The 18,016-nt window shown below is 36.8% G+C and overlaps 1 protein-coding gene across 1 annotated transcript; it reads left to right on the top strand.

Moving 5' to 3' along the window:
• Window positions 1-203: 203 nt before the first annotated feature.
• Window positions 204-10,595, top strand: LOC139687559 (NEDD8-activating enzyme E1 catalytic subunit-like). The gene is made up of 6 exons (XM_071584771.1): window positions 204-782; window positions 3,613-3,883; window positions 5,320-5,503; window positions 5,979-6,184; window positions 6,262-6,475; window positions 10,412-10,595. Exons 1-6 carry the CDS (start codon window positions 493-495, stop codon window positions 10,495-10,497), a joined length of 1,251 nt encoding a protein of 416 aa, XP_071440872.1. The 5' UTR covers window positions 204-492; the 3' UTR covers window positions 10,498-10,595.
• The last annotated feature ends 7,421 nt before the right edge of the window (window positions 10,596-18,016 follow it).

The raw sequence follows: 18,016 nt of genomic DNA, 5'->3' as shown, positions 1-18,016 counted from the left end.
TAAATAAACAATCCATCCAGTGCACGTCTCCAACCACAGATATAAGTAATTATGCAACATCTGGCAGCTATTGTGCTAAGCAAAATGTGAAGGGTCATTATAGTCATAATATCAGTCATCAGGATGGTGGAAAGGTCCATGATGTGCCAAATGATGGCGTAAAAATCATAGGCAAGGCATTCAATAAATTTTCATTCTTAAAGCGTAGTTAAATCGACACGGATCAATGCTGCTTTTAGCGGATATTATTTAGGTCGGAAAATTCGCATTGCCCACCGATTTGGTAATCTAAAGTATATATATGATGAATAATATAATAATTCGGCTTTATTCGGGCGAGATTGAGACTGCGGCAGTCCCTTCTTCGAACTAACCTTTGTATTCATCAACCAGGGGAACTGCATAAGCCTAGTACAGATTTAAGTTTTATTAATATTATTCTCTTCATTGGTAGATGGAACCCGTAAATGGTTGAATTTAAAGAAGATATGCATGAGGAGTGGACCTTTTAAGAACCCAAATTTTAAACCTTCATTCCAAATATTTGAAAAAGTTAAGCATACTAGAATTTTAATTGTTGGAGCTGGTGGGTTAGGCTGTGAAATTATAAAGAATTTGGCTATGATGGGCTTCGAAAATTTAAGTATCATTGATATGGACAGAGTGGACTTATCTAATTTAAATAGGCAAATTTTGTTTAGGAGAAAAGACATTGGACGACCAAAAGTTGAGGTGGCGGCAGAATATGTCAGAAAAAGAATTTCTGGGTGTGATATAAAATCGTATCCTTTGATTTAGTCATATAACATAGATTTGTAAAAAATATAATCTGATATTATTTCTACTAGCTAATTTAAAATGGTATCTCTGATTGTCATGGTGCTAAGGCACCATGCCATGTAGGAGATTGCAGGTAATCTCTATGCCTTTGACCCATATTATTCCCTGCGACTCATCCCCCTTCCCCCTGTTAGGCAGACATTTTGATTAGGGACACTAATTATTAGGGGCATATACTTCTAATTTACCATACGATTATGTTAAGCAGAACAAACTCAAATATTATGATATTAAAAAGCTGTTGGATTTATTTGGTTCATTTGGATAGACAATTTGTTCTCCAAATAAGGATTTCCAATATTTTTCAAAATTGCTGTAACTTTCTGGTAAGACTGAATTTTTAATGGAGTAATTCGGGGAATTTACTTTTTAACCATTCCTATAATTGTTCTTTACATCCATTTTATCTTCAGCATTGAAAGGTGAGAGATCAATTAAGTATTTCAATTGTCTCAATGCATAATGGCATTTATTGTCTATGGTATTTCCATTAACTCTAATGAATAACAGAGCCGCTGAATTAAGTTAAGTAAGATGTTGTTGAGTTCAAAGTCAGTTGTCCGTGGCTAGCAGATGGCTGTTAGTACATGTCTTCTCAGTTTGAATGGATATTTGGACCCAGTCATATAAAAAATGCCTGTTAAAATATTAAGTCATAGGAAATGCATTTTCTGCCAGTCATGTAAAATTTACCCCTCTTCAGTATAATTTGGATTGCATATTGTGTTTTATTCTAAGATGTATTGTGGCAGCTGGATTTTTATGAATCACTATGTTTATTAAGGTATCTCACATTAGAGTCAGTCACTTATTTAAATTAAGCGAGCATAACCAAATTGGTCAGGAAGTGAAATAAGTCAGTCAATCTCAGATCGGTTTGTGTTCCACCAAGAAGTATTCTACCAGTTAACATTGGTTTTGAATGTACACAGCCTAAAAAATTTTACGACAGTACACTTCCTTGCCTCTTCTAAAATCACAACCAAACACCCAGTACTGAATAAAACCCTTCTTAAATCCTGCATACTTCCTACCTTCCTTCATTCTGTCCAAAATCCCAATCCTATATGTACCCCTTCCTCATTTGCTTAATGTTCTCCTGTCTATCAAAATCTTCAACATAATATTGCCATCAAAATGCTGTGCATCCATCTTTATTGCCTCCTTTATATTTCTCTAAAAAATGGCCTCCTCCCCACCATGCTAAGCACTTCTTCATTTGTTTAGATGTCTGTTAATTTCAAATTTTCCATCCCTTTGCACAGTCATGCTTCAAAAGTCTCCTAACTACACCTATCATCTTGCTTCAATGACATTGTTCTCATACTGTATAAAACTAAGCTCCATTTCAAAGTTTTAAAAAGCCTTTTCTTAACATCCTTACACAACGTACCTTTCATAATTCCTTCCCCCTTATGAAAGCTCCTTTGCCAAATGTAATTCTTCTTCTTATGACCCAACTACTTTTGGTCATTTTAGTCCAGAACACTTTTTGAGATGGGTAAACTGTTCCACCTGCTCGAGTTTACGGACCCCCTTTATGCCCTTTTAATCTTACCATAAAGTATGCCTGGACCAAAGCTACCCCGCTTAATGTTTTTACCATAAATGTAGTTCCCCTTTAAATTCCTTCAATCTCTCCTGGATGTTCTTTGGTTCAATTAATAATTTTCCTGACTTATTTTTGATGGTTTGCACAGATTTTCCATTATTTCCTGAATATTCTTTCACCTTTCTGTACAGTGCACCTGTTTCACCCTTCCTTTTAAACATTATATATCATTTCACTGCATCTCCCACTATTGTTTGACTGTATTACTTTCCCTCTGGAATATTATTCAATTATTTGTGTTTCCTTCTTCCTAATGCAGTGTTTATGTACTTTTATTACCTTCTCTTGTTTATCTTTCTAATAATCTCATCTGTAATTCATGGTTTTTTGTCCTTTTCCTTTAGTTACAAAGGTAGCTCATGCTATCCCTTTTTTATATGCTTGAATATTTAATAATGAAGTAATATCCAATGAATGGTGAAAGCTATGACTAATGGTGTGTGACTAAAGCAGGAAAAATAACACAGTATAATAGTGTGCCACCACATAATTCTATGAATCCCTCCTACTTTTACAGCAGAAACTGCTGTAAATAAAGAGAAGTAGGGCTGATATGAGTGGGCAATCAAGAAATGTCCTTCAATGTGCACTTATTCCATTTGATACTCTAGTAATAGAAACATAGGGAAGAATTGTACTATGGGGGTTTGCTTGTGCTGACAGAACAGGTAATGGTTGAATCACCAAACTGAAATATATGAGAGAAAAAGTGTATGGCTTGAGAGAGGAAGAGAAAGACCGAGAAAGTGATGAGAAAGCAAGTGTGATTGTGGCCAAAGAGACATAAGAAGGAATATTTTCGAGGGAATATGTGTCACACAATGTGACAGAGGCATAAGAAGGGTCAGGGCAAGGCAGTAAGGAAGATGTTGGTGAAAGGGAGTTAGTTAGCCTAGCATTAATCTTTTTCACTTTGCTTACCCTAAAAGGGAATGGCATGAAGAGTATTAATGTATGCATCCAGGTCCTAAGCAAAAATCTGGTGCTCTACCAATATATCATCTGAGTAAATTCCTTTTATATTTTCTACCAGATAAAATTCTTCATCTTTCACTTTGGTATCAAAGAGTGTAAACTCTGAATTAGGATATTTGTTGCATGCACATATCCTGAAAGAAAACAACATGATGGATATGCATTTTCCCTTGACATTCCCATAGGTATTTCAATAAAATTGAAGATTTTGATCAACATTTTTATCAACAATTCCACATTGTAATTTGTGGTCTTGATACAATCAGTGCACGGAAATGGATCAATGGAATGCTTCTTTCCTTACTTACTTTTGATGGAGTAAATGATGAGTTAAACTGTGCAACAGTGATCCCTTTCATAGATGGTGGCACAGAGGGCTTCAAGGGTAATTCAAGGATTATTCTTCCTGGAATTTCTCCTTGCATAGATTGCTTAATTGATTTATATCCACCTCAGGTAAATATATCTCTAAGTTATTTTAAGCAGCTCTGCTGAAAACATTAATGAACATACCTCATCTTGATATTTATAGTTACTATTTAGAACTGCCATTGCACATCAGAATTTACCAGTGCCATCAACACTGCTAAGAAACACTTGTATTACAATTTTGAAACACTAGTAACATGGCCACCAAGCAGTACTACTAGAAATTCTTGTTTGGAGGGAAAAAGGCTATTTATCAAAACCCTGCATACATTCATGAGGCAGGGAAATAAAATAGAAAGTATTAACAAAATTGCTACAATTGAATAATTGCTTCACTATTTTGTTAACAACCTTTGTAGTGAAACATCCAGTCATTAAAAATGGCAACTTCAAATAAAGCTGTTCTAAATTGCTCAAAATAATGCCGCAAAGAGTGAAACAAAAATAATTGAAATGTTATTTCACTGACTCCCTATTTTCGAGGCCTGTGCTGGGTTTTAGCATGGTCTATTCGTCACAGGCATTGCATTAAAGCTCTGCTTACACACTAGAAGTATTTCAAGGCTTTTGTGACCATGAAAGGAGATCCACTTGGCAATGTTGCTCATACTGAGAAAAATTGGGAAATTAAATAGGAATGCTAATTCTGTGTCAGTCTGCTGGTTTTATAGACTTGGGGCTATTACACACTCTATTTGATTATTTTCAATAGGATTGTGAAAATGAATTCTGCTTTCCATGAGGCTAAAAATTATTACCTTCCACCCAAGATTCAGCAATATATGCAATAAATAATAAACTTCCTCAACAAATTTTTATGCAACCACAAAATAAAAGGTGTTCTGTACTTCCTATGCAAGGTAACAGAATCGTTTCAAAATTTTTAATGCAAGTAATAATTTGCATCTTATAAAAGCTCTTGAGGAGTACTTGCATATGCATCACAATGGCTGGTGGCACTTGTCTTTAATTAGCGTGACATCAAGGAGAGCAGAGAAAGGCAGTGAAGCAGAGATAGTGGATGGCAGAACATGTAGTAGTTAAAGCTGTCAAAATACTAATATTTTATTTTCTTAGGCCTTCAGCTGAGGGTCATGAGATAAAGTATGTATCTAAAAAGGCTTAAGTCTTGAGCATTACAGATAAATGATCCTCTATTGTATTTTTAATTTAGGTAATTAATTCCTAATCTGATTGAATTTTTCTCAATATTTCCTGAGATTATTCAGGCCCATGTGTGAGATTTTTTGGGTAGCATTTATATTTTTAACTGCAGTGAAACAAAAAAGGTGGCCGAGGGATCTTCCTTCCTTTAAGTAACACAAATGTGGGCCACACTTAACTTTGCTGCCCTTCAAAGGGTATATCATTGATGAACTATACATATATTACTCCCTTAAAAACCTTACCTTACTAACTTATAAAACTTGCCATTCTCACTAAAACAAATCCTGCTGTTTTAGACTAAGTTTCATCTTTGCACATTGGCTAACACACCAAGGTTACCAGAACATTGTGTCGAATATGTGAAACTTATCTTATGGCCAAGAGGAAATCCCTGGGGTAAAGATGCCGAGCTGAATGAAGATGACCATCTACATGTACAGTGGATCTATGAAAAGTCACATGAACGTGCAATTAATTATGGTAAAATCAATTTTTCCATATCTATTAGATTTTAATTTCTTCAGCTTTATGCAGACTATTTCCACCATAGCCGGATAGAATGAAATAAATTAAGGGCGAAATATCTCTTCCTTAAATGGGCTTGGCTTCTTTGAGATATGATAAAAATTGCCTTGGACACTGCTGATTCTTTAAAATATCTGGGAAATATTATTCTGGTCTTTTGACTAGTAGTACAGGCACAAAATATGTTGACTGTCTTCTAGGCTGGAGCTGTTAGGGGGAGGGAGGGAGCAGGGGAAGGTCAGGGAGAGGAAGACTCTGGCATCAATTATTTTACTCTGCCCTTGGTGGGGGTAACTAGTATATTTACTCACAGCCAATTGGAGTACAAGTTTAAATGTATAGAGCAACTTTTGTAATAGATTAATGGACTGGATAAAAGTATGCATACTCATAAAGAGGAAATCACTATTTACCACTTTATTTCTGGCAGGGATATCAGGAGTCAACTATGGATTAATATTGGATGTGCTAAAAAATATTGTACCTGCTGTAGCTTCTACTAATGCTGTTATTGGTGCAGTCTGTGCAACTGAAGCCTTTAAAATAGCCACAAATTGCTTTTCATCAATGAAAAACCATCTTTATTTTAATGATCAGGATGGGGTTTATACACATTCTTATGAAATAGAGAGAAAGGTATGTTAATTGACTTAATGATTAGAAAATTATTAATTTAATCTATATAATTCATTCCAATAACTACAATTATGTAGGTACAATGTCCTGCATGCAGCAATATTCCATCTACCATTGAAGAAAATTTGAATGGTACATTAGAAAGTTTAATAGATTCATTGAAGCACAATTTCAACGTAAAAAACCCAAGCATAAGGGCCAATATAAAGGGAAAACTTAAAATGCTGTACATGCCAACAATTCCAGCCATGGAGGAAATGACAAGAGCAAATTTAAAAAAATCACTTAGAGGTTGGATACTATCTTTTTTAAATTCATAGATTTTTGTCCATTTGAAAACAAACAAGAAACAGGTGATACAGCACTTTGCATGACAAAGGTGAATCCACCATTTTCACAGAAACAAAGATAATGAGAGTAGAGTGTTAAGTTTAGAATTGACCTACCATGTGCCCACTATTGAACAACATTAATTAATTTGATAATTGATGAGTTAAAGATAGAGAGAGAGATGAGCATTTTAGAAAGTTGTTTGACGAATTGGATAGCACCAGGAATATATACAAATGCACCTGTAGGTGCCCTAGATTTAATACTATAAAATTTCCAGATTCATTTTTAGGCCATAAAATTACATAGGCGACAACTTAAAATACATGTAATTCATATGAAAAAAGCTACTTCATACGTGGGCTCAAAATAATCAAGGATAGAATGTGGTAAGGAGAAGTATCAACAATACGAGGGCCCTTGATGTAGGGGACCTAGGTTCAACTGTACAACTCCAGGAGTTTCCCAATTGGACTGAATATAAAAATGTTTCCATACTGGAGTGAATACATCAATCAGAATGTGCAGCTATTGAATTCACACTTGTGTTTATAAATACATTTAATTAAGTTCTCTTGATTCTCTGAGATTAAATATGGACATTTGGTAAATTTTCATAAGCTGCTTTCCTAACACTTTGATTGGATTCTTATTGTAATAGTCTAGTGCATCATCACTACAATGTTTTTCTTCAGATAGTGTTGTTGGGTTATTGCTCTGTAGGAAAAGAACATTTTCCATAAACGTTTGTGCTATGGATTACCTAGTGTCACTGTAGTTGCTTAATTTTTTGGTATCTTAACAATAGAGAGATAAAAAACTGACTGGTCCTTTGCCTTGGACTTAACTGCCTAAGGTGAAAAGTGATCATAGGTTGGCTTGCTTAATGGCATATCCTTGCTTGGAGATCAGAAGTGCCTTGGCATCCTTAAAACTGGGTTCACACTTCTTCTCTTTTTAAAGAACTCTTGAAAAACATCAGAGTAAAAGAACAAGAATTTGCCCATTTTACAAAGCATGCATTGCCTCATAGTCTTGACAACCTCAAATTAATATGAAATAATGGCCTTGGGAGTACATATCCATATATTTTTTCCTTCTACCATGTGATAATTCCTATCAAAATGTGGAAAAGAATGACCAGGCAGCTTTAAGTACTGTTTAGTGTAATCAAACCTCTCCTGTGTTTTTTTAAATGCATGCAACAACCTTAATATTTTTATTTTGTCCCCCCACCCCAGTTATCTTCAAACATTAATAGTTTCTTCACATCGGGCATGATATCAATGTTGATGTAGTGCACCACACAACTCACAACCTCCAAAGACCCATCATTTTTTGCAACATTCTAATTTCAACAATACATTCATGCTGTATTTGATTTCACTTTGTGCACACAAACTGAAATTCCAGAATTTCCACTTATGCTCTGTGCCTGTTGTGAGCTTTGGTGTAGCATTACATTTGGAGATCAAAGCAAAAAAAGCAACTAAACATTTATATTTTTCTTTTAGTTGTTTCATTAGAGTATACCCAAGTTTAACATATTTCAAGGGAAAATCTTTCCCTAATTTCAACAAATTTAACAAAAATATGGTTGATTAACTTCTTTGTGTATTATCACATTATGCTTTGGCATCACTCACTCAAGGCTCACTGCCCAGATTGAAGCCCTTATTATACATTAGAGTAATATCTACTTAACTCTATTTATCTATGGTGATCATTCATCCATTCACAGTACCTACTATAAAGGATTTTGATATTTAATCCAGCAGACAGGTATTTCCTGCAAGAACATTTTACTCTGTTATGGAGACAAAATCCACCAGGCAAGCTTTTTATGTAAGCTAAAACATCTGTCTTCCTTTAATCATTCAAATGTCCGTAAAAATGGCTTCCATGAGCTTCCCCACTCCTGCCTAGTGCATTGAATCCACTTTTAGTTTGTTTATTGAACACAATTTGGACTCACTTATCTGTAAAGTCATGACTTTGATAAAATGGCTTAGGACACACGAGCCCATGCCATGGTTGAGTACAATGTTACATGTTTAATCAAGCTGAGTCTCATAGGAAACATCTTGGACCCAACATCATTCTATGTTTTCACTTGTAACTAACCTGGAAAAATACTGCTGCTGATGTTACAAATAATTACATAGTGCCCCAAAATTTCTTCAAATGTATCAAAGTGAACAAGACAATCCCATCATGTGAGCAGAAGTTTTGAAAATAGTATAAGCCTAACTAGAGTTCCTTTTCTTCTCAGCTTGAACATTTTTCAATGCCTCCATGTTTTTCTGATGATCCTTGAATATCAAGGTTATTGAAGCTTACGTTCACTGTCATGCATTATTAAGTTAATTGCACACACTTAAATGAATAGCATATTCTCACTGAATGCCAAGTGATACAGTTCATATTCATCAAGCAACTAAAACAATGTGAAGTGCAAGTCTCATGCCCCCCAAAGAAGTGGCTAGTCACATAGAAGTTGCATTTTGGTTATTGTTATGCACAAACATTATCAGCCAGCTACCGCACACTGTGAATGCCTTGTGGGTCAAATGATTAGGGAGGAGTCAGTCTCACAGCAATAAGCTATTCTAACAGTGGAGACAGAGCTCTAAAGAAAATAATTAACAACTTTTTGGACTGATGGGGGGCTTGCACTTGTATTTAATGGCTCATATATTATGCACAAGTGATCAGAGATTTGTGTTATAACAGTATTTCATTCTTTTAAATTTTAATATGAAATTTCTAGACAACAGTCATTTATACTACTCTTATGGAGCCATTTCTCAAAACGTCAATCAAAGTAAGTTATCTAAACAGGGACTTAAAAATCTCTAATAACACACCATAAAAAATTAGGACATGTGAAGAATGTATTTCCATTCTTTGACCCTTTTTGAGCAGATTTGGATTTTGCCTCATGGATTAGAGCAAGATGTTCCAGGTACATCGGCCAAAATTCACATTAGCTCATGAAACAACAAACCCACTTCAGATACTAGGAGCTGAAGTGTGTTTTCCATAAAGCTGGCAATGGATGAATGCTGGAAAAGCGTAAACAGTTGAAGTTTTTTTTCTTAATTCATTATTTTTAAAAATGCCCTGCAATACTACTGCCATCTAGTGAATCCAAAGTTTTGTTCTTTCATATGGATCAGTAAAAGTCCAAGCCCAACCTGGGTCATCGTGCTGAGCATGAAGAACATGCATCAGAAGTTGAACAGATGTCTCTGGGTTATTTGCCCTATACACAAATACAAGGCAAAACAGTTCTACCACAGGGTTTCAGGGATCCGGTTGAGATTCTTTTCAAAATACAGCTCCACTATATATGATTCAACTATTTTTTTGATTGTCCCAGATTTCTAGAAGTCCAAGGACCATTTTCACGCTTTACTACAGTACACGAAATACTTCAAACATATTCAGGATTGACATAACTGGGGAAAAATCATACTGATAAGAGTATAACTAACAGAAAAATATATCTCCCCATTGATATTGTAATGATGGCTCATCTCTGGTCAATACTTAATTTTAGTACCATAAATGGATGGAAAATTCATACTAGCTTATTAATAATGTGATGAAAACTACGTCGTTTTTCTTACCCCTGAATCGATAGCACTGAATCTTACTAGTTTGCATTTTTCAATTATTAAAAGTAATTACAATTAATATAAGAAAGAAAATGTCTATAAAAAACTATAGTGTCAGTTGCTAAATAAAATTAGATCTAATGGATATAATGGAATAAGGTTTTTTTAATGAAAACTCTTCCGGAAATTTATTTTACTTTTGATTTCACCTTGTTTTAAATATTATTTATACCAATAATTTCTTCACTAATGGTAAAGAATTTACTTTTTATTTCAGAATTAGGCTTTGAAGACAAGACAGAGTTTATCATAGCTGATAAAACTTTCCCAAAAGCAAAATGTTTTCAACTGAAAGCAGCATGAATTTATTTTTTATTGAATGCTACATACTGGCTTATTCTAAACAGAAAAACATTTTGATTCATTCTCAAATCCAGCATGGTACAATAAAACAGAACTTATATCAGAATGAGCTATAATGTTGATTTTTTCCAAATTTTTATTCCGCAATTCACCTAAGGTCCTAGCTTTAAAATTTTTCTCCATTGTAATAAAATACTTAAGTACATAATGAAATTTTGTCATATTTAATGAAATATCACAACAGTAGGTGCTTCCTTCTCTGCTCAGTGCGAGACTGGACCACTGGCCAGATATGATGGCTAGTAAATCTCAAAATAATATCAGGTATCATTCAAGTGATTTGTATTGAAAAAAACACCCTGATTGCTATGCTATCTTTTTTATCATTAAAGAAAGTAATATCAATGAGTGATATATGTAATATATTCTAACATGCTTCTATCTATAAAATTGTACTGTAGTACGTACTTAGCCAATGATTAATAAAAATTAAGTGTTCAGTGTCATATTTCACTTAAATCAATACCTCTGTTCCTAGCTTGAAATAAATTTATCAGGAAATTGATTTCTAAGCGCTATTTTTGCTTTCCGAACAGTTATGTATAAGGCTATTATTTTCTAATTGTATATTTCCCTGCCTCTTAATTTCATGAAAAATCCATTACTCATATAGAGTACCATTTGAAAATTACAGAAATATGATTACTTTGATGCAGCCCATGGAGCAACTAAAACTTTAAAATATCTGCTTATTTAAGGGAGACATGATAAAAGAAATGTGGGTGAGAAGAAGAATGGAAAAGGTGAAATTTAAAGAAAGGAAAACAAATGAGGAACTGTTAGCTATGGTGGAGGAGAGGGTATTGTTTAGAGAAATACAACTGAGGCAGGAAAGATGCATTCGGAGCATTTTGATTGGCAATAGGATGTTGACGACTGTGATAGAGGGGAGAATGCTAAGTGTGCAAAGAAGGGGAAGGAATGGGATAGGGATGTTGGATGGAATGAAGAGAGGAAGGAAGTATATGGAGATGAAGAGGGGCTTGTTACAGAGTTGGATGTCAGGTTATGTTTTGCAGTCAAGGCAAGTCAGGCAAGAGATTGTCCCTGTACCATTGCTTGTGTCCATCCATTACCTACCTTAACTGGTAGATTACTGAAAAAAATAATCACTAATATGAATAAATTTAACTAGCTGAGAATAGTCTAATTAACCACACCTACATTAAAAAAATTATGGATTATATTTTATGGTTGACAATTTTTTGTCTAGCTGTTTGCCTAATTAAGGCCTTTTTGTTACGAGAACTGGAATTAATCTTTGCGGCAAGTTTACTATCTCTATGTCAACATTTTTCATAGATATGATTTAGGAAGCTAATAAATCACATTTACTGTCAAACTCTTGAGGTTTATCTTAAACTCCCACATGAACTGTTATGTGTCAAAAGGATTCTGCCATAAGTAAATGTACATGGAGCCAAGGGAAACTCTAGCAACAAGCACTTCGTTTTTCTTTGAAAGATATATATATACACACACACAAATATATATATGTGTGTGTATAAATATATATATGTAAGCATATCAAGCATATATATAAGCAAAGTCCAGGGATATAGCAATGGAATACTGACCATAGGGCCCGGGTTTGATTCCCGGGCTAGCCTCTCTAGGCACCCTCAGCTTTACCTGAGCTGCATTATATTCCAGGAACTAGTTCTGGAAAACTATAGCTGGCACATGAAAAGGAACTGCCCCCCTGATGAGTGAATTACACATACCATCAGGCTTCTTATTGAATGAACATTACTAACACCTACCAAACTGACCTTTGGGTTGATTACTGTATTTATGGTTTATATATATATATATGTATATATATGTATATACATGTACCTATATATATATATATATATATATATATATATATATATATATATATATATATATATATATATATATATGTATATACATGTATATACATATATATATATATATATATATACATATGTATGTGTGTACATACATATGTATGCATATGTGTGTGTATATATATATATCCCTCCCCGGACTACAACCTTGACGTGGTGGAAGGGCTTGTGCGTTCCGATGACCCCTAGAGCTGTGCTGGCGGGAGTAATAATAATTGCTCCTGGTAGGGTCACCCATGCCAGATAGGTCGAAGGTTAGGAGCCAGACGAAAGGTAGTCCACGCAGCGTCTGTTCCTGAGTGAGGCGGCTGCAATGGCGTCTGACCCCAGTGGGGAGGCCAGTAAGTGATGGTGTCACGTTAAAAACACTATTGAGGAAGGCAACGGGAAACCACCTCAATTATCATTCCCAAGAAAAATATGATGGACAATAGAGATATTTTGAGTCCTGGCAACCACGGGGCTCGGCCCAATCGGCCGTGTGTCGTGCCCGGCAGCGGGGGAGGCAAGGCTTCCGCGGTCGTCATCCCACGAAACCCTTGCAGGGGAAAACCAGCAGCAGCAGGACAGAAGACGCAGGAGAAGAAGACAAAATTAGTTAGAATAGGAACGTGGAATGTTAGGACAATGATGAGGACAGGGAAATTGGAGAATGTTAAGCGAGAGATGGAAAGGGGAAATATAGATATTTTAGGTCTATGCGAGGTGAGATGGAAAGATAGCGGGGATTACTGGAGTGATAAGTATAGAATAATATACAGCGGCGGGGACGAGAGCCAACGAGGGGTTGCCATAGTATTAAATGAAGAGGTAGGAAGAAGCGTAGTCAACATAGAGCAGGTAACGGATAGAATACTACTAGTGGAGATAAAAGCAGAACCGACGAACTTAGTTATTATTCAGGTATACATGCCACCGAGCAACCATCAGGAAGAAGAGGTCGATAGGATATACGATCAGTTAGAGAACATGATCGCGTGTGTTCCTGCAGGGAAATATTTGATAGTGATGGGGGATTGGAATGCGACGGTAGGTGAAGGAAGAGATGGTGATGAGGTGGGGGACTACGGTTTAGGCACGAGGAATGACCGCGGGGAGAAAGCAGTTGAGTTCTGCAGGAGACAGGGGTTAGTCATCACCAACACTTGGTTTAGACACCACAAAAGACGCAGGTATACATGGAAAATGCCAGGTGACTCAGGAAGATATCAGCTAGATTATATCCTGGTTAGACACAGGTTTAGGAATAGTGTGATAAATTCCCACAGCTTCCCGGGAGCGGATGCGGACTCAGACCACAATTTAGTTGTTATGAAATGTAGCGTACGTTTCAAAAAGATAAGGCAGGGGCGGCGAGTTAGAAAATGGAATGTAGAAGCATTAAATGGGTTGAAAAGAAAGGAATACAAACAGGCGGTGGAGAAAATCATGGAGGATGGTAAAGAGCTAAGTACTATCGAAGAAAAATGGGAAATGATCAAGAAGGGGTTGTCTAAAGCCGCAAAAGACACTATTGGAACCGTTAACGCTAAAAGGACTAGGAAACCATGGATCACGGATGAGATGATTACAAAGATGGATGAGCGGCGAAAATGGAAGAATGTAAATACAGAGTTAGGCAAAATGAAGTACAAAGAATTAAACAATAAATTGAGGCGGGCAACAAATAAAGCAAAAGAAGCCTGCTGGAAGACGCAGTGCGAGGATATGGAGAGTCTCCAGAGGAAGGGTGAAATCGGTGCACTGTATAGCAAAGTTAAATCGTTATCGGGAAGTAAGAAAGGAAGAGCTATGCTAACAGTTAGAGATAGGGCGGGTAAGGTAATAGTTGACGCAGGAAAGATCCAAGAGAGATGGAAGGAGTATATAGAAGAACTGTATGGTAAAGAACTCAGACCAACAAAGTTAGACATTGAAAAAGAAAATGACGTAGAGGAGGACAGCTTAGGTCCAGGCATACTAGACAATGAAATAGAAAGGGCATTAAGGGAGATGAAACTAAATAAGGCCGTGGGGGTAGATAACATTCCCGTGGAACTTTTGAAATGCTTAGGAAAATGTGGGAGGAAGAGGCTATATGGGCTGATCCGTAGTATTTATGAGGAGGGAATCTGGCCGGAAGACTTTGTGAGATCAGTTTTAGTTGCTATTCCGAAAAAGGTAAAGGCCACGTCATGTGAGGACTATAGGACAATTAGTTTGATATCCCACGCAGCTAAAGTTGTTCTCAGGATCACTAACAAAAGGATAGAGAGTAGGGCAAATGGTTACTTAGAGGATGATCAGTTTGGGTTTAGGAAGGGGAGAGGTACGCATGATGCCATTGCAGTAATGAGATTATTAATCGAGAGGAATTTAGAACACAACCAGGAGGTATTTGCCTGTTTCGTAGATTTCGAAAAAGCGTTTGATAGAGTGAATTGGGAAAAACTAATGAGTATATTGCAGAAAATAGGAATAGATTGGAGGGAAAGGAGGCTAATCCGCAACCTGTACATGTCTCAGACTGCTCAGGTGCGGGTGGGAAATGGGGAGTCAGAATGGGCAGTGTTAGGAAGGGGTGTAAGGCAGGGTTGCCCATTATCACCATTGCTGTTCAACCTGTATGCAGAGGAAATGATCAAAGAGCCATGGGAAGGACTCGAGGTAGGAATGAAAGTGGGCGGGGAATTCGTAAAATCAGTTAGGTTTGCTGATGACCAAGCTTTAGTTTGTCAGTCAGCCAAGGGGCTGCAAGCATTGCTGAGTAAATTGGAAATTCAGTGCGACAGGTATGGGATGAGAATCAACATTAGTAAAACAAAGGTTATGCGATTTTCTAGAAAGAAAAAGGCCAAGCTTAATATTAAAATATGAGGGCAAAAACTAGAGCAGGTAGAACAGTTTACGTATCTCGGTAGTGTTTTGGACCAACACGGTCAAAGTAGTAGGGACGTAAGGAGAAGAATTGCGCTAGGCAAAGAGGCTTTCACAAGGAGGAGGGAGTTGATGACGGGGACTTTGAGTAAGGATGTTAAGGAAAGACTCGTAAAAACTTTGATATGGAGCGTAGCTATGTACGGTGCGGAAACGTGGTCATTGAAGCAGGAGGATAGACGTAGATTGGAGGCTTTTGAAATGTGGGTGTGGAGAAGAATGGAGAAGGTGAAATGGACAGAGAAGAAAACAAATGAGGAAGTACTTGGTATGGTGGGCAAAGAGAGGGGTTTGTTGGGAGCAATCCTATGGAGGCAGGAAAAGTGGATGAAGGGGGTGTTGACCGGCAGTGGGATGTTGAAGACTGTAATTGAGGGGAGAATGTTGGGCAAAAGAGGAAAGGGAAGGAACAGGATAGGGATGTTGGACGGGATGAAGGGAGGAAGAAATTACTCAGAGATGAAGAGGGACCTGATATAGAGTAGGATGATGGATTTTTTTGTTTTGTTAGGAATAATAAAATGCCTGTTTGGTAGTTGTGTCCATCCAAAAACCTACCTTAACCGGTAGATTACCTTAAAAAAAAAAAAAAAAAAAATATATATATATATATATATATAAATTAAAAGGAGAAACAAGGTAGTGAGCAAAAACAGAGAATTGCATACAAATGAAACTCACGTTTCCAAATTTTGGGTGGCCGAATTAACTTCTTCAAGGGAATTTATAATTTCTTATTTCCCAAGACAAAGGTGGTTCGGCCGCCGAAAATTCAGAATACCTGAGAGTTTTATTTGTGTTTTTGTCGCTAGTGCTATCTCACTTCTATTAACTTATTATTCACAGCCATGACAACCCACGACCCTACACCTGGTGGATCTGAGGGTGTCCAGAGAGGCTTGCCTGGGTATCGAACCCAGGCTCTCCTGTCAGTAGTCCAATGCTCTACCCCTGGACTACTGCCACCCATTAAAATTTATACACACACACACAAATACATATGCATTACATACATATGTATATATATAAAAACCATACATACAAAAATACTTGTATACAAATATAAAGTCCCCAATTTCAAAACTTTAATACATTTATTGTTTGAAATAAAAATCTTAGAGTGCACTGATAAATAAGCTCCACAAGCATTCAATCAACAATCTTCTTTGGAGGAATGGTCTTGTTGAGTGAACATGTGAGCCACTTAAATTGTAGGCAGGCATTTAATGATGTCGGTACCAGCATATGGATATCATATATCAATTTATATCAAGAGGTTGAGAAACAAACAAAATGATGGGGGATGAATACAGTGGCAAGAGTACTGGCTCCCTACAAAGAGGACATGGGTTCAAACCCCAATGGAGGCAGATTTTGTGAGGTATTCAACCCCAACAATTGAGTGACAAGGTTTTATATGCAGCATGAATACTATATCACACATGACTTTGGGCTTATATTAACTGCTTTTTTGGCTATCTCTCAGAATAAGCACGCAAGCAGTTTTGCAGGGTAGATAATATTTTTTTATCATCACGATTAATCCCTACTTTGGTTAGCCTAATCCTGGTTAATCAAGGATGGTTCAGTACATATTTAATACATCACATTTCATAAAAGTGAATGGTATTCAATTGGTGCCATGAGAATACTATTTTTTTTCATTTGGGGCATTTCAAAGAATAAAAACTTTATTAATTAATAGGTAATCTACCGGTTAAGGTAGGTTTTTGGATGGACACAACTACCAAAAAAATATTTTATTACTCCTAACAAAATACAAAATCCATCATCCTACTCTATTCAGGTCCCTCTTCATCTCTGAGTAATTTCTTCCTCCCTTCATCCCGTCCAACATCCCTATCCTGTTCCTTCCCTTTCCTCGTTTGCCCAACATTCTCCCCTCAATTACAGTCTTCAACATCCCACTGCCGGTCAACACCCCCTTCATCCACTTTTCCTGCCTCCATAGGATTGCTCCCAACAAACCCCTCTCTTTGCCCACCATACCAAGTACTTCCTCATTTGTTTTCTTCTCTGTCCATTTCACCTTCTCCATTCTTCTCCACACCCACATTTCAAAAGCCTCCAATCTACGTCTATCCTCCTGCTTCAATGACCACGTTTCCGCACCGTACATAGCTACGCTCCATATCAAAGTTTTTACGAGTCTTTCCTTAACATCCTTACTCAAAGTCCCCGTCATCAACTCCCTCCTCCTTGTGAAAGCCTCTTTGCCTAGCGCAATTTTTCTCCTTACATCCCTACTACTTTGACCGTGTTGGTCCAAAACACTACCGAGATACGTAAACTGTTCTACCTGCTCTAGTTTTTGCCCTCATATTTTAATATTAAGCTTGGCCTTTTTCTTTCTAGAAAATCGCATAACCTTTGTTTTATTAATATTGATTCTCATCCCATACCTGTCGCACTGAATTTCCAATTCACTCAGCAATGCTTGCAGCCCCTTGGCTGACTGACAAACTAAAGCTTGGTCATCAACAAACCTAACTGATTTTACGAATTCCCCGCCCACTTTCATTCCTACCTCCAGTTCTTCCCATGCCTCTTTGATCATTTCCTCTGCATACAGGTTGAACAGCAACAGTGATAATGGGCAACCCTGCCTTACACCCCTTCCTAACACTGCCCATCCTGACTCACCGTTT

Source organism: Hetaerina americana, unplaced genomic scaffold (genome assembly GCF_022747635.1).
Source record: "Hetaerina americana unplaced genomic scaffold, ioHetAmer1.1.p SCAF_2, whole genome shotgun sequence".
NCBI lineage: Eukaryota > Metazoa > Arthropoda > Insecta > Odonata > Calopterygidae > Hetaerina > Hetaerina americana.
The sequence above is the reverse complement of the archived record's forward strand: the minus strand, read 5'-3'. Positions and strand labels throughout refer to the sequence as shown.